The sequence below is a fragment of the Telopea speciosissima genome, chromosome 7 (genome assembly GCF_018873765.1).
Source record: "Telopea speciosissima isolate NSW1024214 ecotype Mountain lineage chromosome 7, Tspe_v1, whole genome shotgun sequence".
Lineage (NCBI taxonomy): Eukaryota > Viridiplantae > Streptophyta > Magnoliopsida > Proteales > Proteaceae > Telopea > Telopea speciosissima.
The window spans coordinates 64,755,714-64,781,125 of record NC_057922.1 but is presented as its reverse complement, the minus strand read 5'-3'; the positions used below and the strand labels follow the sequence as shown (position 1 = coordinate 64,781,125).

Below are 25,412 nucleotides of genomic sequence, written 5' to 3'. Positions count from 1 at the left end.
TCCTCATATGTGAAGGCTTCGTGACGATATGTGATCTTTAACTTCCATAAATGGGCCTCCAAATTGCCATAAGAGTGTTTAGAGGAGCATTTTGCTGGAAAAACAAAGACACGTGTTCTTAAGAAACCATACACGAAAAGTGGTTACATTCCAATCCGGATTCATGCTTCACTTGGGGAAACAAAATTTAAAATAAAAAAAAAAGATCCCTGCCAGGCTGCGTGCAGCCATCACCCAGACAGAGTACAGCGCAAAATCACAGCCCCCTGCCCCTTTGAAATGCAAAAATCACAAACTCTTTAATGCTCCTGCTCGCACACTCATTGACCCCTATGCCTGTGCATGGCCCACGCAGCTTGGCAGCGATCATGTACCCAAATTTATTTTAGGGCAAGTTTTTTTTTTTATGAGAAACAAAATAACTATTAGTTATGTACAATAAAAAGAAACATCTCACACCATATAGTTTAATGGGAGAAAATTCTGTCCGGGAGTGTGGCCTACACTAGCACTCCCATGAGTCTATCTCTCTCTTTCCCATATGAAAAGACATCTCTGACCCCTTGTTTTGAGAAGGAGAGAGATAGATACATGGGAGTGCTGGTGTAGGCCACACTCCCGGACAGAAAACTACTTCCCTAACCTACTCGAGCCCTTCTAGCCAAAACCTTTGCTAGTTTACCCATAGACCTATCAATCTTACAAATATTTATAAATTTAAAAGAGTTTTTGCCATAATCCCACATCATTAATGAGGAGGGAGGGAATATATATTTTGCGGGAGTGTGACAGCTTTTTTTTCTTGTGGTAACTTCCTCACAAAAACTGCACCAAAAAACAAAAAAAACACCAAAAAAAAAAAAAAAAAACCCTTCCTCACAAAAACAAGACATAGCAAAAGTTTTCTGAGCCACTAGGATTTCCTACACTCTCTTATAGAGACTAATGAATATGAATTTCTCTACAAGGGGGCGTAGGAAGCCCCAGCAGCTCAGAGATACCTTCCCTTTAAAAATTACATTCCTCTTTTTAACTTCTGGACATTTTATATCAAAACAAATAGAGCCTTGCTTTTCTCATTTTATTTTGCTTGAGTTTACTTCTGAAATATCATTTAAAACTCTTCTTCCCTTCCCATAACTTCTAATCAAACAGCGACTGCTCTAATGTGGGTAGCAAGTGAAAAAATCAAATTCCATTAGCTAACCACAGACCATAGAAAGATTTAATATCATGCATAGACCTGTGACATCAGGATCTCATTTGTTCATTGAAATCATAGAGCTTGTAAAAAACATTACAAGTAGATTTGGCCAGAGAAAAAAAAAGAGTAAAAGTCCCGTTGTTAATAGATCCACTGAAATCCAGAAGTTGCAATGGCCAATCAAGTGATGGGAGGAGAATGCCAGAGTTAGAAATTACCACCACCACCACCTCCTCTCCCTCCCCCCCCCCCCCCCCACCCAAAAAAAAAAATAAAAAATAAAAAATATATATATATATAAATAAAGAAAGAAAGAAACATAGAACACATTAAGGTGCAAAATGAAGGCAATGCCTTGTGTTTACATTTCGGGTAAAATGAAAAGAAGAAATTCCACATAATGGGGTGACCATAGAATATTCTTTTTTGTTCCTCTATCTCTCTCTCTCTATATCTATCTTTCTATCTATCTATAAGGCGGTTTTTGTATTTTTCCAGTATCAATTGATGCAAAATAGTCATACCAAGCAACTGAAACATTTGAAATTTGAGGTGTAGTTGAAGAAGCCAAAGATCAGTATCCAGATGTGTCTTCCAAAGTATCAATATTGTTTAGATGTTTCAACATATCAGTCAATGGCAATCCAATGATTTGCACATGGGGATTTGAGTGGCCATCTAGAAACACTTTACTGATCTGCAAAGAGGAAGAAATGAAACATAATGTCCTACTAGCTCATACATTTCAATTCTTTATCATCTTTCATGTACTTCAACGATACAGTTTACACGATACTATTTGACAGCTTCCAAATGTAAGGAAATGCAGTGAAAGTCATTAAACAATTATTTCAAAAACCTGAGCAACAGAAAAGCAAAACTAATAAATGTACATTTGAGGGGGGGGGGGGGGAGGGATAACAAGTAGCTTTCAATACCTAATATGAACAAAACAATAAGTAATCAAGACAGACCATCCAATCAACAGCCCCCCCCCCCCCCCTCTGAATGCGCTATAAACTAAGAAAACATACTACTGACAGGAGTCATTTGAGTCTGGTGACTCTGGTCAGTCCAAGAGGTCACATGGGGTGGGTAGGGGGGGGGGGGGAGCACCAATATGATCGTCAACCTATGACTATGAGTCAGTTAATCAAACACACCTTGCAGGATGTGAAAACTACTTTTGTAAGACTAAAGGATACGATATCCTTATGTGAAGTTTTGTTTTCATCTTCTTTTATTACTTTATTCCCCAGCAATGAGAAATTGAACAGTGTAACAGTCTGTTGTTTGAGGTCTTCTAGTCTTTCTACAGTCTTTTCTTTTATGTAATAGTAGAAAGGGAAAAAGTACTGTGTCCAGGAGTGTGCCTTCTGCACCCAGACACAGCATGGGGCGAAATGACCACCCCACCCCCCATGAAAGGTGGAAACTACGCCCCCATTGATGCTTCCACGCACACTCCCATTGGCCCGGCCCCTGTACTGGCTCAGGGGCCACGCTCCCCCACAGGAAACACTTCCCCTAGTAGAAATATCTTTTCTAAATAAGTGCAAAATATTTACTAAACCCGGATGAGCATAACCTGAAATGAAAAACTTGTTATGAAAGGTATTCTATGTTTGATGACAAAGACTTCATGTAGATTATACAGATGACATGTAATAAGCAATCTGAAAGATAATATCCGGCAGCCCATGGGATGGTGTACCACAAAATATATAAAAAAAATAAAAAATCAGAAGAGCATTATTAGTTTGGGAGAATTAATTTTTGGGTAAATTACACGTCACCCCCTGGTTTTCAAACGAAACTCAAATCACCCTAGTTTTTGAAAATACTCAAATCACCCCCTGTATTAGACCCCAATATGACAAATTAGTCCCTACCGTTAGTTTTATGCTGTTAAGTGATGATGTCATCTAGTTAAATAAATTTAAATCCCTAAACTACCCTTGACATCCAAACATAGATTTTTAAGGGTAGTATTGTAAATTTAATTCTAATGTTTTAGTACAAGGGTAAAGTAGTCCTTTCACACCAATAACTAACAGCAGACTAACACCGTTAATGTAGAGGGGGATGGATGAGTATCTTCAGACTTCAAAAACCAGGGGGCGATTTGAGTTTCGTTTGAAAATCAGGGGGTGACGTGTAATTTACCCTTAATTTTTTCATCGCACTTTGGACAGACAGACATACCTCTAAGTCCGTTTAGGATAACTAGGCCAATTTACTTTTTCAGCAATGAACCCCTAAATAGTAGCTTTACCATTTAGATCACTGTAAGGATAAAAAAACCTGTAAACCAGTACCTACAAGAGAAAGAGGAGGAAGAAGAGAAGAGGGAGAACCCTAGAGCCATGATAGGATTCAGAACAATACCTACTGTGGTCTAGGCCAACAATTTATGTTACATTAAGAAACCTACCAAGGGTTTAATTACAAACAAAGACAAGTCAAAGTAAATAACAATGACTTAACATCAAATTCCTCTCTCTAACGACTTAACAATGACTATGACCCCCCTCCCAGTACTGCTTAACACTCTCCCTTAAGCTGGAGTGTATAATATATATATATATATCCCACACCTAGCTTGAAACAACCACTAAGAAATGCAGGCCTAAACAATGCCTTAGTGGACATATCGCCAAGTTGATTACCTGAGTTGACAAATGGAGTAGAGATGAGTCTTACAAAATGGCAGTTGACATCCATATGTTTAGTCCGCTCAAAAACCGGATTTCTGGAAATATAGACCGCAGCTTGATTATCAGAATACATCTCCATAGATTTAATGACTGAGAATCCCAACTTCTGAATGAGAGACTTCAGTCACATCATGTCAGCCGTTGTATGTGTCATACCCCTATACTTAGCTTTTGCGCTTGACCGAGCCACTGTTGTCCGCTTCTTACTTCTCCTAGTAACAAGATTTCAACCAACAAACGACAATACCCATTATAGATCTATAATCACCATCAGCCCCAGCCCAATCAGCATCAAAGTAACCCATAACATCAGTATGACCATGACATCGATAAACAAGACCTTTCCCAGAAGCACCTTTAAGATACATCAAAACGTGACATGTAACATCCCAATGAGCCTGCTTAGGATTTTTTCTTGAACTGATGAATAACATCATCAACAAATGAAATATCAGGTTTAATAACAGTTAAGTACATAAGTTTTTCAACCAGCCGCCTGTGGCTGTACTGATGATTATCCGCAAACTCTGTGTCATCATACGCTCCAAACTTCAAATGAGGATTCATAGGGTCATCCATAGGTTTACAGCCCAACATCCCAGTCTCAGATAGAAGATCAAGCACATACTTTCTCTGAGATAGACTGACACCCTTAGTACTACAAACAACTTCAATGCCCAAGAAATATCTGAGCATTACTAAATCTTTCATCCAAAAATATTGATGTAAATACGCATTGACATCCTCAATCCCAAAAGAGTCATTACCAAAAATAATTATTTTACCCACATACACAACGAGAATAATCACCTTGGACTCACGTCGACGAACAAACACAGAATGATCAGAGAAGCATTGCGTGAACCTATAACCACCAATGACCTTACTGAATTTATCAAACCAAGCACGAGGGGACTGCTTCAACCCATAAATAGACTTGTGAAGATGGCAAACCTTTGATGCACACTCCCCCGTGAGCAATGTACCTAGGAGGTTGCTCCATATAACCTCCTCGAGATCACCATAAATAAATGCAATTTTTATATTAAGTTGAAAGTTGAAACAAAGGCCAGTGAAGATTAACAGCCAAGGATATAAAAACTTGAACAAAGTCAAGACGGACCACTGGAGAAAAGGTCTCAAAGTGGTTAACTCCATAAAAAGTCAGTATAACCTTTGGCAACCATGCGAACTTTCAGCCGTTTAACTGATCCATCTAGAAGATACTTGACAGTGTACAACCAACGACACCGCAATGGTTCGAGAACTTGGTTTCAGTGCTGATTTCGCCCAGCTAGAAAACCAAGTTGGTGCATTTTTTTTTTTAAACTCGGTAGATGGTTTCAGTGGGTTTTTGACCAAGTTTGGTCATGAAACTTGGTATACAGCCCATATAGGGCCATTTAAAAACAAAGGCACTATCAGATTGTCCAAAATCAAAGTCCAAATAGGAGTTTGACTTCGGACCCTAGTTTGGTAAGCTATGATGTACTAATAGACCCTATTCTACACATAATTTAGTAATAGAAAGCAATCAAAGCATACAATTAATATAAAACAACATAAATAAGTATTACAAATGTAAAAGTGTAAAATACATCAATCTTAACATATACATCTATCATGGCAAGCCATTTTGCCGCAACATGTAAGCCTCTGAATGTGCCACGTAGGATTCTCATGTCATAGTGCTACTAAAGAATCACGCATAGTCTTCCACACAAGTCATATAAGTGTTGTCATCAACTAACCAAAGGTACCCTATTCTAGGGTATGGAAGAGGCGGTTGCGATGAGATCAATCACTGCTACTGCCACCAGGCTGTTGAAATACCATTGACATGTATGGCTGGGTTGGATGCAGCTTCTCCGTGCCATCCGACAAATTTCTGGTGGAAAATGGGAGCAAAACCATGCAATTTGGGTGGGTGGGTGGTGTGTTCTCTGCCAAGACCAGCGAGATCTCGACTGGTCTCAGTCGAGATGTGCATTATTTATACAGGGTCAGATGCTTAATTGAACCAAGATCTCGGTCGTTCTGAGATCTCGCCGAGATATTGTAATCCTTTAGTATCACCCATAATCTCGTCTCGCCATCTCAAAAATGAGTTTCTAGCAAGATCTCGCCGAGTTCTTGTTCCATGGACGCCGCATGCACTCTTTTCTGGGGATAAGTCAATAAGAGGCCACGTCTGACGTCCAACAAGGCATCCATTTCTATATCCATAGCATTCTTCCAACCAGGATGCGACAAGGCTTCCTAGTACTTGTTAGTTACAGACAGTAGATAAAGACAAAGCAAAGTTGCAAAGTAGAGGAAGATGGGAGACAAGGGCAGGTTAACTCATTAGCTCAGTAGCTCATACTGACTGCCCTTATCGAATTCCTTGATAAAAGGAATTTGTGGGCAGGACATACTCAGATAAACAAGATAAATTGGACAGACTAGTGCCTGCTTGTCCCTGCGGTACCCGACCGGAGGATAGAATCTTGCTTGCCTATTAGAGTTTTGAATACAAGTTTGAATATCTTTACGAAGAGCAACGAGCAAGTCGGTAGAGGAAGATTCCCCAGGCAAAGAGTTTGATGAAGTAGAGGGTGATAGCAAAGGATCAGTTAGAACGGTTGTACGTCACTTGGGGACAACACTTGTATACCTGTAATGGCACAAGTGGAGTAATAGTAGTAGAGTGTATAAGAGGAATAGATGTAAAGATAGATGGAGAACTAAAAGAATCAATATCCATCCTACGCTCTCATGAGAAAAGTACAGTGTCGTTTTAAAAAGGTAATATTAGCACTGACATGTGACCGAATCATAACACGGATAACCTTTTTTAGTGCGAGCATAACAAAAGAACACACTTGGTAGCACGCAGAGATAATTTATCAAGACTAGGGTGAAGGTTGTGAACAAAACAGGTACAACCAAACACTCATGGCAAACCAAAAGAGAGGACCGATGAAAAAGAAATTGATTGTCAAGCACATTAGATAGCATACAGTTTATCAAATAACAAGCAGTTAGAACATCACTCCAATAAAACTTCGGAACATGTGTATGAAACATGAGAGTGAGCAACTTCCTACAAATACCAGTTTTATCTTTCAACAACACCATTCTGTTGAGGAGTATATGTACAAATGGTTTGATTTATCATGCCAGAATCAAAATAAAATTCAGATACTTCACATTGGATATACTCTAGAGCGCTAACAGAACGAAAAGTTATAATTGAATCTTTATTTCATAAACCATGTCATCTTAGAATGATCGTCAACAAAAGTAACAAAACATTTAAAAAAAAATAGACCGACTCTTAACACAACACGGACCATAGTTGTCACGGCGGTTAGGCGACCCAAGGCGGTGGAGAGGGCCAAAGTTTAAGGCGACACCAACCAGGCGAACAAGGCGTCCAAGGCGCCTGGACGCCAAAGCGTCGCCAAACACGTACTAAAGAAAACAAAGAACTCTAAGAAGCATCATATAAGGAAACGATGTATGATGATGATTTTCAAGCTCACACGCCGTACACTCAAGTCGAGAGAGTCTTGCAACTGAGAATTATACGTTGGAGTTTGGAAATAGAAGATGTCCTCAGTAATACCAATGAAAAGGAGATGACACACTAGAAGTAGTAGAGCGACGCCGTCAAAGTAATATCCACAAATTGCCATCCTTGTCTCGAGATCCTAAAAAAAACAAGTAGAGGTGAATGAGCAATTTAATGATTTTGCCAACTGACTAAAAGAGATACGACTTAAGGATAATTTGGGAAAACGATGAACAAGGTTCAACATAGGAAGAGAAGGTAAAGAAACACAACCAGAAGTGGGTATCTGAGTAGAGGAGCCATCGACAAGTATGACACTAAAAGGATGATCAATCTTCTGAAAGGAAGAAAATACATGGGACTGACCAGTTATATGAGAGGTGGCACTAGAGTCAATGAACCGTGGTATAGAAGAAGAGGCAAGAACTATGCCATTACTTGAGTGAGTAATTTGTAGCAATGGATGTAGATGCAAATATCTCAATTTGTCGAATAAGCTTAAGTAATTGATTTCTTTTTTGGATGAATGAAAATTTAAATTACGAAGAAAAAAGAGAGGAATATACAAGCCCAAGGGCCAAAGAACAAAAGCCAAAAAGCCTAACACGGGTCAGTCTGCAAAAGGGAAATAGGCAGACCCCAGGATACAACAATAAGCCTGTTCCTTGGGGAATCCTTAATAGGAGTAAGGGGGAGGGAACCAAGTCTGGTGGAAACTTCGAAAAAGATCGCATTTCAAATCTTGTCTAAGGAGCGAGAGTTGGAAGTCCATCTTCTAAGATTGCGTTCCATCCAAATATGAGAGATAGAGGCCCAAAAGGCGAGCTTGCCAATAGAGTCACAAATAGTATTCCTTCCAAACGTCATGTTGATCCAAAGCCATTCGCGATGAAGGGGGAGGGGGCTTCTTCTAACTGGCCAGCAGGTACTTAGGACTCTTTTCCAGATGGATGAGGCAAAGGGGCAAGAGAAGAACAAGTGGTATGTGTCTTCAAGGCCATTCCAACAAAGGCAGCAAAGGGGGAGACCTGAATGTGGCGGTGGGTAAGGAAAGCCTAAGTCGGAAGGCAGTTAGAGAGAGCTCGCCAAGAGGTGAAGCTATGATGGGGGATCAGACCTTTGAACCAGACAACTTTGGACCAAAGGGTGGGGTGGCCTCTGAGTCTAACCATATCCCAAGCTGAATGAGAGCTGAAAAGCCAGAGGATCGAGTCTCCTCTACCACAGTACCCAGGGGGATGGGGGGAAGGGTGTTCTAGAGGACCTCTAAAGGGGGAGAGGGGGGAGGGGGGACCAGACACCTTTGGAAATGATGGAAGTAAGCATGGACATTCTATCAAACCCGGAGGAATAGATCTCACGAGGGTTCACAATCAAGGAGAGAACGCCTGAGGGATGCCAATTGTAGAGCCAAAGAGAGGTGTACGAACCTCGTCAATTTTGCAAGAGATGGCTTCCATGGCTATGTGCCTAATTTGCAAAATCCTACACCACACCCAAGAAGCATCGGAAGAGAGGCTGACCGACCAAATGGAGTCTGCGAAGAGGACCAACATAAACCCAAGATATCCAAATGGTGTCTTTTTTGGTGAGGATCTTCTAAATAAGCTTGAGAGAGCCAATAAGGTTGACATCTTTAATTCTTCTAAGATCAAGACCCCCTTCAGATTTTGGGAGACATAGGGAAGAGCAGCACTTAGGGTAGAGAAATTTGCATGATTCCACCCCTTTCCAAAGAAAAGCACACATAATAGATTCTGCAGACTTGATGATTACCTTAGGGAGATCAGAAACTCCACACCAATAAATGTAGCAGGATTGAAGCACTGATCTGATGAGCTCTAACCGGCCTGCATATGAGAGGAGTCTGACTTTCCAAAGCTACAGTCTTTTGCGAAGGAGATCAAGGATGGGGGAGCAGTGATGGGCTGACAGCCTAGCGAGGATGAGGGGAAGGCCAAGGTATCTAACTGGGAGGGAACCAAGGGTAAAGCCAGTATAGCTAGTGAGGAGGGTGTCAGAAACCCTAGCAAGGAAAAAGTGGGACTTAAGAAGGTTGATACGAAGACCAGAGAGGTTCTGAAATAGGTGGAGGGAGGCCATGATGGAGTCAATGGAGAGGGTATCAACCTTAGAGAAGATCATAAGATCATCGGCAAAGGCGAGGTGGGTCAGGTTGGAGTGTCTGCACTAAGGGATGGAGGAGATAAGGTGAAGGTCAGTTTAGGACTGAAAGCTACGGGAAAGGACCTTAAGAGACAGACCAAAGAGAAATGGGGAGAGGGGACAGCCCTGACGAATACCAACAGAGGATGAGAAATATCCGGTCGGGCTGCCATTTACCATGACAGATAAGCGAGGAGAGGAGATGTAAGAATGAATCCGGTTAACCAAAATGGGGGGAAGGACATTCTAAGGAGGACATGGGAGATGAAGTCCCAACAAATGGAATCAAAGGCTTTGTGGATGTTGATTTTCAAGAGGGCGGAAGGAGAATGGTATTTGCGATCCAAGTCTCTAACAATTTCTTGACAAAGGATGATATTATCGACGATGTTGCGATCAGCTATGAAGGCGGACTGGTTAGCACTGACCAGGGAGTCGACAACAAGCTGGAGGCTGTTGGCTAGCATTTTGGCTATGAATTTGTAGAGGAAATTGCGAAGGGAGATGGGGCGGAAGTCAGCCATTGAAGAGGCTCAAGATTTCTTGGGGATGAGGCAAAGGAAGGTGTGGTTAATGATTAGGATTTACCCGGGGGTGTAGAAAAAATTCTTAATGGCATGGATGAGGTCGACATTGATGATATCCCAACAGGAGAAGAAGAATCCCATGCTAAATCCATCAGGGTCCAGAGCTTTGCTAGAATTTTGGGAACGGACAGCAGTTAGGATCTCAGAGTCTAAGGGGATGGATTGGAGAGAGCTAAGGAGGTGAGAGGGGATTAATTTATTGATTAGGTCATCCAGAATGGGGGGGAGGATGGTAGGAGGGGGACAGAAGATCTCAGAGAAGTAGGAAACCGCTTCCGATTTAATGGCATCAGTGTTGGTGTGAAGGGTACCATCATTTGAGGTAAGAGAGGATGGAATTGGAGTTGACCCTGGCTTTGAGAGAGCGGTGGAAGAAAGCAGAATTGGAGTCTCCAAGCACGAGCCACTTAATACGGGATTTTTTACTTCAGAAAGCTTTCCTCTTGGGTAAGGCGAGGAGGGGGGAGGAGTAGGAGTATACCAGGATGTCCCAGGCAGCTAGGACAGTTGGGAGAAAATTCAGATGGGAAAACCACATATCGAAGTATTTGAAGGGCTTCGGGCTGAAGGATGTGTAGAGAAGGACAAAGAGAGAGATGGAACAATGGTCCTATAGGCCAGGGAGGTCAAAGAGTGCATAGGAAGAAGGAAAGGAGGATAGCCAAGTGTCGTTTACAAGGACACGGTCAAGTTTGCAAGCAACTCTGTTAAGGCCTGATTGCCAATTATGCTAGGAGAGGTTGGCACCCGACCATATAAGGTCGTTAAGCCCAAAGTCATCGAGGGAAGAGTTGAAGGCCTCAACAGCTTCCTGATCAATAGGGGACCCACCAATTTTTTCATGGTTGTAACGCACTACATTGAAGTCACTACCCAAACCCCAGGGAGAAGAACCCACAAAGGAGGAAAGGGAACGAATGTCATCCCAGAGAGAGAGACGGTCAGGGTGACGGTTCAAGGCATAGACCACAATGAAGAAGGGGTGATTGTCGAGGAGGTCAGAGATGTTGAGATGGATGAATTGGTATGAGGAAGAAAGGACGAAGATCAAAAGCTTAGAGGGGTCCCATAATACCCAAATACGACCATTAGGGGAGTGGGAGTAGTTAGAGATAAGGGACCAAAATGGAGCGATGGAGGAGACAATGTGGGAAGAATTGGACTCGAGGACTTTGGATTCTAATTTCTAAGAGACAGCAAAGAGAGGATTTGGAGGATATTAGACGGGAACGAATGTTGGATTGTTTTGCCGGGGCATTGAGGCCACAGACATTCCAGATGGTCGGAGAAAGTATTACCGGAGGCGAGGATAGCAGATCAATGAGGTGGGGGGATGATGAAGGGGGTCTAAAGGAGTTGGGGCGATGGGATGAAGGGGTGGTTTGGCGGGGAGGGATATCAGTTCAGGGTCAGGAGATGGAAGGGAAGAGAGATGAGAAGTTGGATGGTTTGGTTCAAAAAGGGTTTGAATCGGTTCAATATAGGCAGAACCAAAAGGGCCAGAATTGGTAAGGGTTAAAGATGGGTTAGATGGGCGGTTTAAGGGGCTAGGGGTAAAAAGGGAACAAGGGGTATTGGTGGATGGGTTTCGTTTAAAAAGGGAAGGAGACAAAAAATTCGTAGGTCACGACTTGGATTGGGGAACTATAGGAGGAGGGGCGACAACAGTAGAGCTGGAAGAGGGGCAACAAATAGGCCTGACAAAGGGCGGAGGGACGACAAGAGGCTAGGAACGGAAAGTAGGTGAAGGCAAAAGGGAAGGGGGGTTTTTGGCTTCAATAGGTGACGAGCGACTGCAACTTTGAGCGAGACTGGCTTCAGCAGGAGGCACCTGGAGAGCAGGGTTCTTCCTGAGCTCAAGAGGAGCAGGCGACAAGTCACCATCAATGTTAGAGCTAGCGTCTTGGAGGACCGAGAAGTCGAGAACCATGGGAAGAAACCCTTGTAGCCGCTGGTTCATCGGGAAGCAATGGAGACTGGAGAGCTACCGGACTTATGGGATCTACGGTGGTTCCTGGTTCTTCTCCGGCCACGGGAAGGATCCTGAGGGTGTTCCAGAGCAGAGAGGATACCAACCCCATTGACAGAGGGTTGAATGGGGTCCACTCTCGAATCAGGAGTGAGACCAGTTTCCAGATTGTCGATGGAGACCAGACTCAAAGCAGAGCTGAGGCGGTGATCATCGTTGGGGTCTTTTGGCTTGACAAGGGCATCGGAAGGGGTGCTTTGCTTGGTAGGATGGCCGAAAACTTTGCAAGAGGAGCAGAATAGGGGTAGCCATTCGTATTGTACCCATTAAGTGAAGGATTGGTCGTCTTCTTAAAAAATGGTGACAAAGTCTTGCGGAGGATTGTCAGTAGTGATTTCAACACAAATCCCAACAAAGGCAAGGCGATCAATGCGTTGGGTGCATTCATCAGAGTAAAGAGGATTCCCAATAATCGAACCCACGATGCTAAGACTAGTGGGACACCAAAAATGAAGAGGGAGACCTGGGAGAGTGACCCACAGGGGAATGGATTTGAGGTCGATTTTGCTTAGCTTGGTGTGTTGATCCCATTGTCGCAAGAAGGACAGTTTCTTCCCAATCTGCCAAGGTTCACCTTCCAGGGCGCGAAGTTTGTCGTCTTCGTCGGAGAAACGAAAGATGAAAATGTCGTTTGCCAGAAGGTAAGTGTCAAAAAACCCAGCAATCCTCTATTGTTTGTGTAGAGAGGTTTTGACCGCATGAAAAGGGGGGCTGTTCCTAATGAAATGTCCGACAAGGCAACAGTGCCATTTGGAGATTTCCTCATCCAGAAGACCTGATGGGCAGAAGCCGACCTTTGAATCGTCAACGATGGTGGGAGGAATGAAGTGTAGAGAATGACCTTCATGGTATGGAAAGGGTACAGGTTCAAAGCGGGAGTTCCAGGGTTTGGAACCAGGGGAAGTGGAGGTAGGGCGAGGGTAGCATGGATGATAATAGATGGCAGGGAAGGTAGGGGCAGTGGAGGTAAGGCGAGCGGAGCATGGACGATGATGGATGGCAAGGGAGGTAGGGGATGATTCAAGGTTAGTGGTGGCACAAGAGGGTGAGCTATGGTGGGAAGGGCGACCAGCGGCGAGGGTCGCAGAGAGGGGGGGACATGGAATCAGAGAATCGCCGTCTGGTCATCTCCGGACAAACCAAGTCTCCATACATTCTGTTTCAATCCTGCTCATTTTCAAATTTTTAAGAACTTTTGACTCCAATACCTTACTTCATGATTCTAATTTGGCACTTCTCCCTTCTTTTCTTTCGAAAGAAAAACCATATCATCAAGCAAATAATAGAAAAAATGAAACCTCATCTTCTAATTGATTTAGTTCATCTCGTAATGGAAAGATAAGCTGAATACCACCAGATGTAGAAGTATGATTGGTGTTGAAAGATGATGCCACTATAGAACTCTAATTTGATGTAATAGAGTTAGCAAACAGTTGCTGAGCCCACTCAGGTTTACCATGCTTCGGCCAACATGTATCAACACTGCAATTCATCTTTCCACAGTAAGAGTATTGATGCATGCCTTGATCCGGTGGTTGTTTGCTACCTCTACCACCACCACGACCTTAGCCTCACACTAAACCTCGACCTCAACCAGGAAAACCAGCACCACGGCCACGACCCCTCTTATTTGAAATAAGGGTTGAATTATCTTTAGAGGAGGATTATTCAAGTTTGGTGAAGGAGGGAGACACAATATGTTGAATCCGACAAAACACCTCATTCATGGATGGTATCTTTTCATCTATAAGAATTTGGCTTTTGAAAAACTGAAGGACAAAGTCTAATCTAAACAAAAATTTCGCAACCAGGAATTCTACACGTTGAGATTTAAAAGTCCAATATCAATAGATAGAGGTTGGTATACATTGAGTTCCTCCCACATGCCCTTGAGAGAACTGTAGTAGTTGCCAACAGATTTACCATTTTGTTTAAAGAGGAGAACTATATAAATCATATACCCTGGACAACTTTGGACATATTCTTAGTTGAGAATCGCTTTCTTTGAGATCATCCTAAACACCCTTGGCTGTGGTATGAAACATTACATTGGCAGCCACAAAAGGCTCCATACTGTTCCACTGCCATACTGTTCCACAGCCAATAGAGTATTGTTGCATTCTCCGTCGTCCACTCCTTACACTTAGCAGGTGGAGACGTAGTTAGATAGTCCATCTTCCATTTGACGGTGACATAAACTCTAACTTCCTGTGCCCATAGAAGACAGTTGGATGCCATTAAGCTTGATAGAAGTAATCTAGACGTTGAGGGAGTCCAGTGGAGATTTTAAATCACCCATTATGTATATAGAAGAGTAACCAGAAGCGATATCTCAATTAAGGCACCACACATGAACAGCTACAACAGCCCAAAGATCAATAAATAAGTAAAGATGAATGACCAGCAGCAGTTTCAACAGTAAACACTTCAACTCGGGTAAGATATAGAAACCCAATTGAACAAAAAGTGAACTCCTTGAATGGGGCTACAAATCTGGTTAGAGGTTGCAATTCAATAGAATACCAGAACCTCACAATCTGATAATGATCAAACGGCTAGATGAGAATCAAGAACCAAAAAACCAGCGATGCAGATCCGGGGTTCAAAACCCTACTTGGATTGCTTATGGGCCCACCCAATTAACATATGGCAATCTTGTATTAACCAGAATTTCCTTAGGGTTAAATTGATAGGTAAAGAAAGTAGGATCTAAATATCTAATAGGAATTAGATTTATTGTGTAAGGACATACTTGGAAGCAAAGTTAAGGTAAGGGACAAGATAGAATTATTGGAGAAGGGGTAATTATGGAAAGTGGGTAAATAAAATAAAAGCACAAAAGGAATCGTGGGAAGGACTCTGTCTTCAACCTTGGAAAGAATTGCAGACGGTGGAACCAAAAAGAGAGAAGACGGTTTTGAGCAACAATACTCCCTCACGAAAGATCGATTTGAACTCAAATTTCAGGGGAGGACAGTCACTCAAATCTGCCACAAGAAACTAGGTAATGAATCTCTGAAACAAGGCCTGGCGGTAACAGTAGGTCTGGGCCTGAAACTTAACTTCAATCTCTGGTTGGAGGAAGGCTTAGGAATTCAGACTTAGGAAGCTGGTTCGCCCAAGGGAAAGGAGCCTACAACTAGAATCTTGGGCCAATCGACTAGGTTTAGTGATTCAGCAAGGCTTTACCCTGAATCTGGTGATACTGTCCAGCAAGGAGTAACTCAAGAGAGGGAAAATAAAGGGGAAGAACTTGGAGGAGAGAGGTTCAGAATAGAAGAAAATAGAAAGATAATGAGGCGAGAGAGATAGGGAGAAGAGGTTGCGCAACATGATTCGTACCAGTCTGGTAACAAAACTCAAAACTTTCATTCATTCAAATCTGCCCAATGAATTGGGTTAAATATATGTAAAAAAAAAAAATTTAAGTTTCCTAATTAAAGTCCAAAACAGAAGTAGAATTAAAATCTACTTCCCAATTACTTCCTAAAACCTAGACTAATAAAAATAGAAACGAAATAAAACTCAAATTGGAAATTTCCCTAATAGCTACCCAAAATAAAATTTCCCAAATAAAATAAATCCTAAATATCCTACTGAACCAGAACAAGGTTGGGACCCGGTTCATCTTCATATGGGTTCTCAAACGGGTTCGGCCTGGCCCATGGAACAGCTCCTGCATCAACCAAACTCTGAGAACATAACTAACAACATTCAGAGACTTGGATCAGCCCCAATCTTAGGTCGAAGGACCTTAACCAGAGGGGCCTTCAATGCCCCCAAAATATCAAGAAGATCTAATGGTCAGGTTTTCAGTAATTGCAAATTTCGATACTGCCCAGAAAACCCCCCCCCCTCCCCCCCAAAAAAAACAGGGTATTGCCAGTTTGTGTTATCAGTAATATTTCTTTAAAAAATCAAACCTAGTGAAGGGGAAACAATGAGGACTTACTGCTGCAAGTAATAGTCTTCATATGGTTAATAATTTGATGTAGATACATCTTCCATGGTGATCCAAGCAAGAGGGAAACAAGTTGGCAACATATATGGAAGAATCCCTAATTTATTTTAATGTAGTTTCAAAATAGGGTTCCATAGAGCAGATATGGGAGCATAGGTTGCTGCATTTCTGCAAACCACAAAGGAAAACCTTAAAGGACATTCAAAACAGAGAATAACAGAGTAGGAACTGGTTAGGCAGGCTTTGATACCATGTAACGATATAAAAAGCTGTAAACCAGTACCTACAAGAGAAAGAGGAGGAAAAAGAAGAGAAGAGGAGAGAACACTAGAGCCACAATAGGATTAAGAACAATACCTATCGTGGTCTAGGCACACAAGTTATATTATATTAGGAAACCTACTAAGAGTCTAATTACAAACAAACACAACTTAAAGTCAATAACAATTACTTAAAGTAAAACAATGATTCAACATCAAACTCTTCTCTCTCACGACTTAACAACAACTATGACTCCCCCTGACGGTACTGCTTAACAATCACAGAACAATTATCAAAGTTCTGTGAATGTGGCAACAATAGGTACAACTTCCCTAGGCCTCAACCAGAATGTTTCTCTAGAATTTTTAATAAAAGTAATGTTTTACATGCCAAACTAGTGTCTGTGACATGGGAACAATTACCTGAGAACATCCAAAAACTGTGAGCACTTTCAGTGCTGAGCAGCTATCAACTATCAATCCCAGTGCTTCATTAGTCAACTTACGGCAAAAGGACAGGTCCAGTCTTTGCAGCTTTCTTGAACATCTGGCGAGTGATATAGCTGTGTGGTGGCCAACCTGTGAAAGAACAGTTTCATTCATGAGAGCAGCTAAAAATACTTTCAAAATGCAAACTGGATAGATTCTACAAACCAACACCCCCTCCCTTTTTCCCTCCCTTTTTCCCCTCAAGGTGGAATGTAACACCTGAGTTTGAGCTTATGGGAGCTAAAATGTTGTATGTAAGAGGACGCCATGGTAAGCCATAACATGGAATGTGACAATCAAGACAGGGCGACAGGGGACTGTTAGCCTCAAAGCCTAGTCCTAAGGCCAGTCCACGCACAAAACAAGCCAGGTTTTAAGCCCCAGTAGCTTGTAGATTCATCAAGTAGCCATTCAGAAACAGAAGTAGACTAACCACAGATACAACCGCACAATGCTGCTCAGGCAAAGGATGCCAAACAGAAGAGTCCGCATTGCCTTTATGTTTGATACCATATTCACCTAACCGTGATAAATTATTAGCTTAGGCTCTTGAGATTTCAGAAGCAAGACGTTTTCCATAAGTACGATTTTTCTTTTAATTTTTCATTAGTACAAGAGCAAATACATGAGAGCCTAAAATTTAAGCACACCTGGCCATAAAAACAAAACAGAAACCAAGATGACAAAGAAATTCAAGAATTCTTTTTTTTTTTCCTTTTTTGGGTATTGGGTAGGGAGGAGGAAAAAATATTGAAATAGATACGAAAGTTTGTAAAAGAGATGTATGCTATAGAGCTATCAACTGTCATATGGACATCAGGGGGTATATATGCCAATACAATGGAAGTATGGACGTCGGTCTGAGAGATTCTAATCTCACAGTTGATAGCTCAGTAGTGTGTCCATACTTTTTTAAAATCATTATGCTAGGATATCACAAATTATGCACATCTTGACGATGGCTCTTTTCCTTGAATTCAGACCATCCAAAATTTCTTCAAAAAATAGAGTTGCAAGTTAATGTGGTACCTTAGTAACATTATTCAGCCAAAGTTTCGTCAAGGATTCTCCAGAGGCTTCCAAGAATGCAGCGATTGCTTCATCACTAGTATTTGCAGAAGTTCCTAAAGTTAGTCTACTAGAGAGAAGGATGAGAACAAGAACAAGAACAATAATAATAAAGGTGAATTGTTTTTATAACCACGTAGACAGAAGCTTCTACACAGGCCACCATTTTCAAGCCATATAGAGGACTCATCTTGTTAGGACATGTAACACAATTGGGGAAGTCCCCTTATCAAGGTTTCCTTTATTGTTTTATGTCTTTAATTGTTAGTTTTCTAGTCTAAGTAAGTTTCCTGTTTAGGCTTTAAGATAAACTAGGTAAGAGTTATATTAGCAAGTTTCCTGTTTAGGCTTTAGGCTTAACTAGGAAAGAGTTATATACCTTTTGTAATTCTGTTTTGGATTTAACATAAATATACGTTGGCTGGTACGATAGAACATATATTTTATTGCACAGCCCTTTTCTCCCATTGTTCTCTCTTCTTCTCCCTTAATCTCTTTCTATCTTCTCTCTTCTCTTTGCCAGGCACTGGTTACAGATTCTGGGATTCCTTACATGGTATCAGAGCTATAACCAGTTGCTGGTTTGAGAGTCATTTTTAGTTTTCATGTTTCGTTTACTTTCAATGAAGATTCTTGTATGATGAAGCATGTGCCTATCAAATTGCTAATGCTACTGCTATTGAGAGTGATCGAGTATTTCTGTTGTTCCTGAACAAGGGTTTTGTATATTGAGACGATTGAAAATCTACTATTATCATGAGTTATTTTGCTGCTCTTAATTGCTGCTGCATACGTCAGATGTTGGATTCAATCTGATGTTGCTGCATACATCTATTGAGGAAGTTTCTTCTCCTCTAGGCTTTCTCGTTGAGGAATTCTCTGGAATCTGTTATCTGAAAGGGTTTTTTTGCTATCGAACCTTTTGCTGAAGGTTGAAGACGAAATTTGTAGACTGAAGGTTGTTCTGCTGCTAGGTTCTGCTAAGTGTTTCGATCTGTGCTAAAGTTGAACACAATTTGCTGGTATCTTCTTGATCTACTGATTTGATGGCATCCGCCCTAATCAATTTGCTGTTGATATCATGTCCTTTGGTTGCATCTTGTTGGGTATCGATTTGCTGAATCAATTTGCACTTGTTAAAAACAGTCACCATTGTGTCGATTATGCTTGCTGATCTCTTGCAATTTGCGATTAGTTGCGACGAAGTAGATGATGATCCCTTGGTTCTCGGGAACATAGGTTGAAGACAACCTGTTTTTTCGCTGGGTATGGTTGATGCTGGTTGCAAACTATCAAGAAGTTTTCGATGGTTGTTACAGGTCCAGATCACCGCTGCCTCCTCTCCCTGGTTCTCGCTCCAGTTGGTTTTGTGAGGAAGAAGACTTCCTCTTCAAATTGCTAGAATACGATAAGTGCTTTCCATATTCCTTTGTCCTTTATTTCACTATTTGACTTTTCCATATATGACCCTCTCATTAACACTAAGTCCTTCATGTCCTTATTTTACTTCTCATTCCAAGATTACCCTTTTTCCTTGGGTGGTATTTGTAATTAGATTTCATCTCAATTACAGCTATGCCATCCCTTTTTTCAACTTTGTGTCATTTACAATTCTGCCATTCCCCTATATATCTACCCAAAAAAACAACAAACTCAGCCTTATCCCAACTTAATGGGGTCGGCTAATTTATCTACCCAAAAGCCACTTGAAAATTCTGGTTAATTACCAGATTGCCACTACTTCCTTGTACTTATGTTTTACCTCTCTTGGGTGGATCAATAATTGGGTTTAAGTCTGGGATTGCATTTTGTGTAGCCATTGGAGCTGCCCTTTTTATGGGCTTTTGTATTATTGTATAGCTACTGGAGCTGCACTTTTATGGGCTTTTGCGTAGCCAATGGAGTTGCACTTTTCTCTGTCTTTGTTGCCTTCATTGGGAAGGGCATTTGATGTTGGCGTGTTGCTGTTGCTGATTGGATTTGTTCGACATGAAGATTTTTTTTTATGCTGATGCTGTTGATGATTTATGTGCTTGAGCTGCTATTGCTACCTGATTGAAATTCTCTCTGTGCTCACTGGTGTCTATGACTACTACATGTGTTCAAGACTGATGCTGCTTTTCAAATCTGTTCTTGTTGGTCCAAGCTGAAGCTCTTGTGGTGTGGGGTGGGATGGGGTGGTGGAGGAGCAAGTTGGCACTACCAATAAAGTAACAAATGCTCCGACACCTAAATGGCATAAAATGCCCCAGGCATTTAAAGGGAGAAAAGAAACAAAGGTCTTCAAATCCCATCAAAACAGATGAGCAATGGAAAAGAATAGTGAAACAAAGAATAATGAGAAACATTTGTAACCAAAAAACCATATTCTTTGCTCCTTTAGGGCCATAAATCCCGTTTAAATCCTGCTTTTGCAAAGTTCCAAGAAGGAGGGTGGAGTCGGTCCTAACCTTCTGCACTTTTGCATGAAGTGGCCACCTTTAGAACCTGCGCCTTTCTGCAGGCATCTCAAGTTTATACCATTGGACCACATGATGGCCTCCTTAAAGGATCAGAATGGCTGGAACAAAGATATTCCAATAAAGTTTGAAATCTCCGAAAAGACAACTTTCCTATTTCTTGTTGACCTCTTCTAAAGACGGCTTTCCTATTTCTTGTTGACCTCTACAAAAGACAGCTTTCCTATTCTTAATACAAAAGTAAGAACCATATCGAACCCACCAAATGAGAAAAAGAAAAAAGAGGGGAGGGGGAAGAAAGGCATAGAAAGCCCAACACAGTGGGGGACAAGAAAGGGAAAAGGAAGACAGATTAGATATAACACATACAGACAGCCCTATGGAGATTATTTCATCCCTCAGCACTTTGATTACTATCTGCCCATTTATATACTAAAATCAAGAAGAATTAGAAGGTCTACCACAAGTCAACTCTCTGGAGCACATACTACATACCAGGTTAATATTCATGAGAATGACATCATTACAGCATAACAAGCTACTGAACTCATAACTGGAAACTGGAGCTTAATAACTAGATGCATAAGTAAGCAAAACCAACCTGAATGCATTGCGAGATAGATTGAGCGTATGAATTGACTGACAACCATTGGCAAGGTATGCCATTGCACAATCAGTCAATTTACACAAGTTACCAAGATCAAGAGAACATAGTCCGGAACAAGTCTCTGCAGTGACTTTTAATGAAGTATCAGTCAATTCCCTGCATCCATTGAAAAACATCCAGTGTCAATGATGTTAAGTGGAATTAATTGATATTGTATGTGTGAAAATAAAAGAATGTGGTGAAACAAATAAACACTAGTAAGATCCTCTATCTTGAAAATGGATATGTAATCTGTGCACCAATTCCTTCTCCAAATTAGTGTGTAACAATATTGACGGTACCGGCCCCTTACTAACGTTGAGAAGAAAACTTAACACGTTAACATCAAGCTTGGTTATTAGCACTTTTAAGTTTCTGTTATTTTATGGTAGGCATTCTGGTAATTTTATTTTTTATTCTATTTGCTGCCATATTTAATGGCAGTCAAATTAAGTATCACTCTGTGTTAGATTTAAGTTTTCAATTTCCATGATACTCCTAATCTAAGTTTTCAGACTTTTTTGGAACTAAAAGTTAAATTTAAGGATTGCTTCCATCACTCATCAATATACCAATTCTCTAGTATTCTAAACTTGTCCTTTTGCATCCTCTAGATGTCAGTTGAATGTTATCAGTCACCCTTTTTAACAACACCATTATAAGAATGTGCGGTGATTGGAAGAGAACCCGGGAGAAATATACCAACAGGTATCAGCTGATCATAAATGGATGGCATACAAGAATACGCTTGAGCGTATGATTTGTAATATCTATCATACAAAGTGGGTCAGGCTTTCTTCCTCTAGATCAGACGATCCTTCATCTGGATTGTCTATATCCCCAGAATGCTTTGTGTTCCAATATTTATGTTTAAATCCTCCCATGCACCTCTACCACTTAGAAAGAGAGTCATTATTCTGCCAACCCCTACTCCATATCCACCATATTCCACTTTAGATGAATGTGGGTTCAGATTCACAGTAAGGAAACCTTCCTAGAAGCATATTGCAAGGGTTCAAAGTGCACAATGTCATTACCAAAACATAAGTAGAAAAAATCAATGGGCTTACCTACAACCCAAAAAAGAAAGTTTCTTCATGTTTGGACCATGTACAGCTACTAGTTCACTGACAAAATCATCACAAACATTACGCACACATGCAACAGACAACACTTCCAAGTGTGCTAGCTTCTTCAATGCAGGGAGAATCATCATTGCATCTACGTTTTGGCAATCATCTATGTATAATTCCCTCAGTGATGATCCCAAAGAATCAGCCAGAATGTTTATACTATCTGAGGTGACAAAGGAACACATCCCCAAATTTATAGATCTAAGTGCAGGCGCTGAAGCAACAAGTGCTTTAAGTCCAACATCTGAAAGACGGCATGCACCCTTCAAGGATATGGTTGCTAATGCAGGCAAAGTATTAGGCGATTGAGCTAACGTAGTCCGCAATATATAATTTGGCATACAACGCCCACATAGGTCAAATTGCAGCACCTGATTTCATGAAAACATTCAGCTCAATCAGAAACACAGAGTCATAGGACATAAGAAAATGAACATTCAACTCAATTAGAAAAGAAGAATGTAAACAAGAAAGAAAAGACTAACTCACATATGTCACAAACCATCCGTATGACAAGAGCAAGCCGTGAGTCCTTTGAACTCTTTCTCCATAGTATCCGTTTTCTTTTACAGATGTTCTCAATCATATATTTTTCTTCTTTAATAGTATCCCTCGATATTCATTATAAAGCACAGATTTTTTTTTAAAGAAAAACCCAAATAGCTTATTTAGAAAAGGCACTTGACCATTTCACAGGAAGAGGCCCAACCCTGCATGAAATGACAGGCCCACTGACAAGCAGGATCTCCAAATACATTAATGCATCTCTAGCTCTCTCCTGATTCATAAGCTAATTCACCAGTGAGATTTTGATTAACAAAAATTCATCAGTGACCGAGTTATTAAAATCCTCGACCCCCCCTCCCCAAACTACCAAGTCCCTCTCCACTAAAAACAGATGGATAATAATTCACTCAGTGAACTCTTTCACTAGTTTAGCCCATTTCTTGCTCCAAAATCTCCAGAAAAATATACTCATGAACTTTACCCATACATGTGCCCAAGAAACTGGGAAGGGTCACCAGAGCATGTATTGTTGATCAAGAAGAGTACCTTTGCACTCTCAAAATCCACAGTTCATCCAGGATGTGCATACTTCCTTACAACCACTCATACTGAATCATTCCCATATCCAAGTGTAACAAACATGATACACTAACCATCCTAAAAGAGTTGTCATAGATGCAATTCTGTAAAAAAATTCCATTTTTTACAAGACAGAAGTGAAGCCTAACCAATACTCCATTCTATTACAGCTCCAGCATAGGAGTACAACACATAAAGAAACCCTAGAACCTAGCATCATGTATAGAATCAAGGACATTTTCTAATCATTCTTGGATAAGGCAGTACTCAAATACAAAAAGGAAGTTATTAAACAAGAGAACTCACCGTAAGGTTTTCTGTTTTACAGCCTACAAGCATTCTGCTGAGCTCCTCCTCAGTTATGGATGAACAATCCTTTACACGTATCTCTGTTGGAGACCCATGAACAAGGAGTTCCATAAAATGGTTACTCATTTTTCGAGAATCACAGAGCAGCCGACTGAGTGTGTGCTTCAATACATCTGGGACAAGCTCAAGTGAGACAATCGCATCAGAATTCTTAGCAAGAACGCTCAGGCAAAGGTTTTGCAGTGAAGGAACTAAGGGCTTTGAATTATTGAGAGACTGATCCTTCGAGGGTGTCCAGTCAATTACCGGTACAAGTTTACTTAAACCAGAAGAGGAATTTCCTGGTTGAGTTTTCAACTGTTTCATGTTTCGCTCCTTAATAATCTTCATAGCAGTAGAAAAGGGACCAGGCCAATCTTCGAGTTCCTGAGAAGTTTCCACTGGCGGCATTTGCCTCTCAGGCACGTTGGGCAAAGGGACGTTTTCCTCTTCAGGCCTAAAATGTGCAAACCGAGAAGCATTTGCCCTGGCTGTACGGCGGAACCTTTCACTCCGGCCGGATCTGCTCTCCTTTCTATGCCTCAGACCCATCTTTATATTCTCCTTTTTATACCTCAGATTACTCTCTTTAATATCCTTCATGATGTTCTCCATTTTTTCCACCGCCGTTAAAATTTCCTTCCGCTGGCTAAGGCCTGAAACAGCATCCTTCATCAAACGCTCTGTCACAGGAAATAATTCCAGCTCCACTGGAGTGTCCTTAATCAATGTCCCCTTCCCTTTTTCTTCTCTGCTGTACCTTTTGCCACCATTAGCACCACTACTTTCACCATCAATTGGGTCTGTCTTCAAATTCTCCACATGAACACCCTCTCCACTTTGGTCAGGCAATCTTCCCTGATTTTCTCTATCTGTTCCCTCTCCCTCTCTTTGATGAAGTAAAAACTGTATACCGTCATTCTCAATTCCGTAAGAATCAACACCGGTCCCTTCCATTTTCCTTCTGACGATTCTTGCTCCTGACCGCAAATTCAAGAACCCACTGTCATTTCCATCTTCCGACACTAGGTCCACGGCAGGCGAGTTAAGGTCAATATCCAATTTTCTCTTCCCTTTCTCCAGGTGCGAGGTCATTATCCTTCCACTAGTACCGGAACTTCCCAGTCCCGATTTGCTGGAACCCATGTCCTTAGTTTCTTTACTTTCTTCCTCCTCAACATCTCCACTGGAACACAAATCCACCAGCTCAGTTCTCCTCGTCGGCGTCACAGTTCCATCAGTTCCGATAAACCCTTTTCCAGGATCCACCTTCTCAACAGAATCAGAAAGACTCAGTCTTTGCCTTTTGGAATCCAAAACCCTAGAATCAGCTACTTCCTCACTCTTTCCCTTGTCTAAATCAGAATCAGAATCAGAAAGCGAATTGCGGTCCCGCTTATCTGCCTGGCCCTTGCCATTTTCCCCGGAGCCAGTCTTCATTGCGCGTCGTCGAGTAGCATAAGGGGGCTTCGGAATTGAAGCGATTCGAGAGCTCCGCCTCAGAGGAGTAGTTGTTGTTGTTGAATCAGGAGAATCTGGCTTTTTATCAGAAGATGAGAAAGGAGAATCGGAGTTCTTCATAGAATGAGAAGGTTGTTCGTGAGTCTTGATAGGAGTTGAAGGTTGGATTTCGATGATTCGATTCCTTAGGGTTTTAAAAAGAGAAGAATTCTTCGAGATTTCCTTTGAAAGCGTCATGGACT

At 41.3% G+C, this 25,412-nt stretch overlaps 1 protein-coding gene across 1 annotated transcript; it reads right to left on the bottom strand.

Moving 5' to 3' along the window:
• Positions 1-1,657: 1,657 nt before the first annotated feature.
• LOC122667321 lies at positions 1,658-25,139 on the bottom strand. Its single transcript, XM_043863579.1, has 7 exons — positions 24,304-25,139; positions 23,668-24,270; positions 22,213-22,646; positions 21,098-21,259; positions 17,999-18,074; positions 16,904-17,059; positions 1,658-1,901 (listed from the first exon to the last, which is right to left on the bottom strand). Exons 1-7 carry the CDS (start codon positions 24,853-24,855, stop codon positions 1,779-1,781), a joined length of 2,106 nt encoding a protein of 701 aa, XP_043719514.1. The 5' UTR covers positions 24,856-25,139; the 3' UTR covers positions 1,658-1,778.
• Between the last annotated feature and the right edge of the window lie 273 nt (positions 25,140-25,412).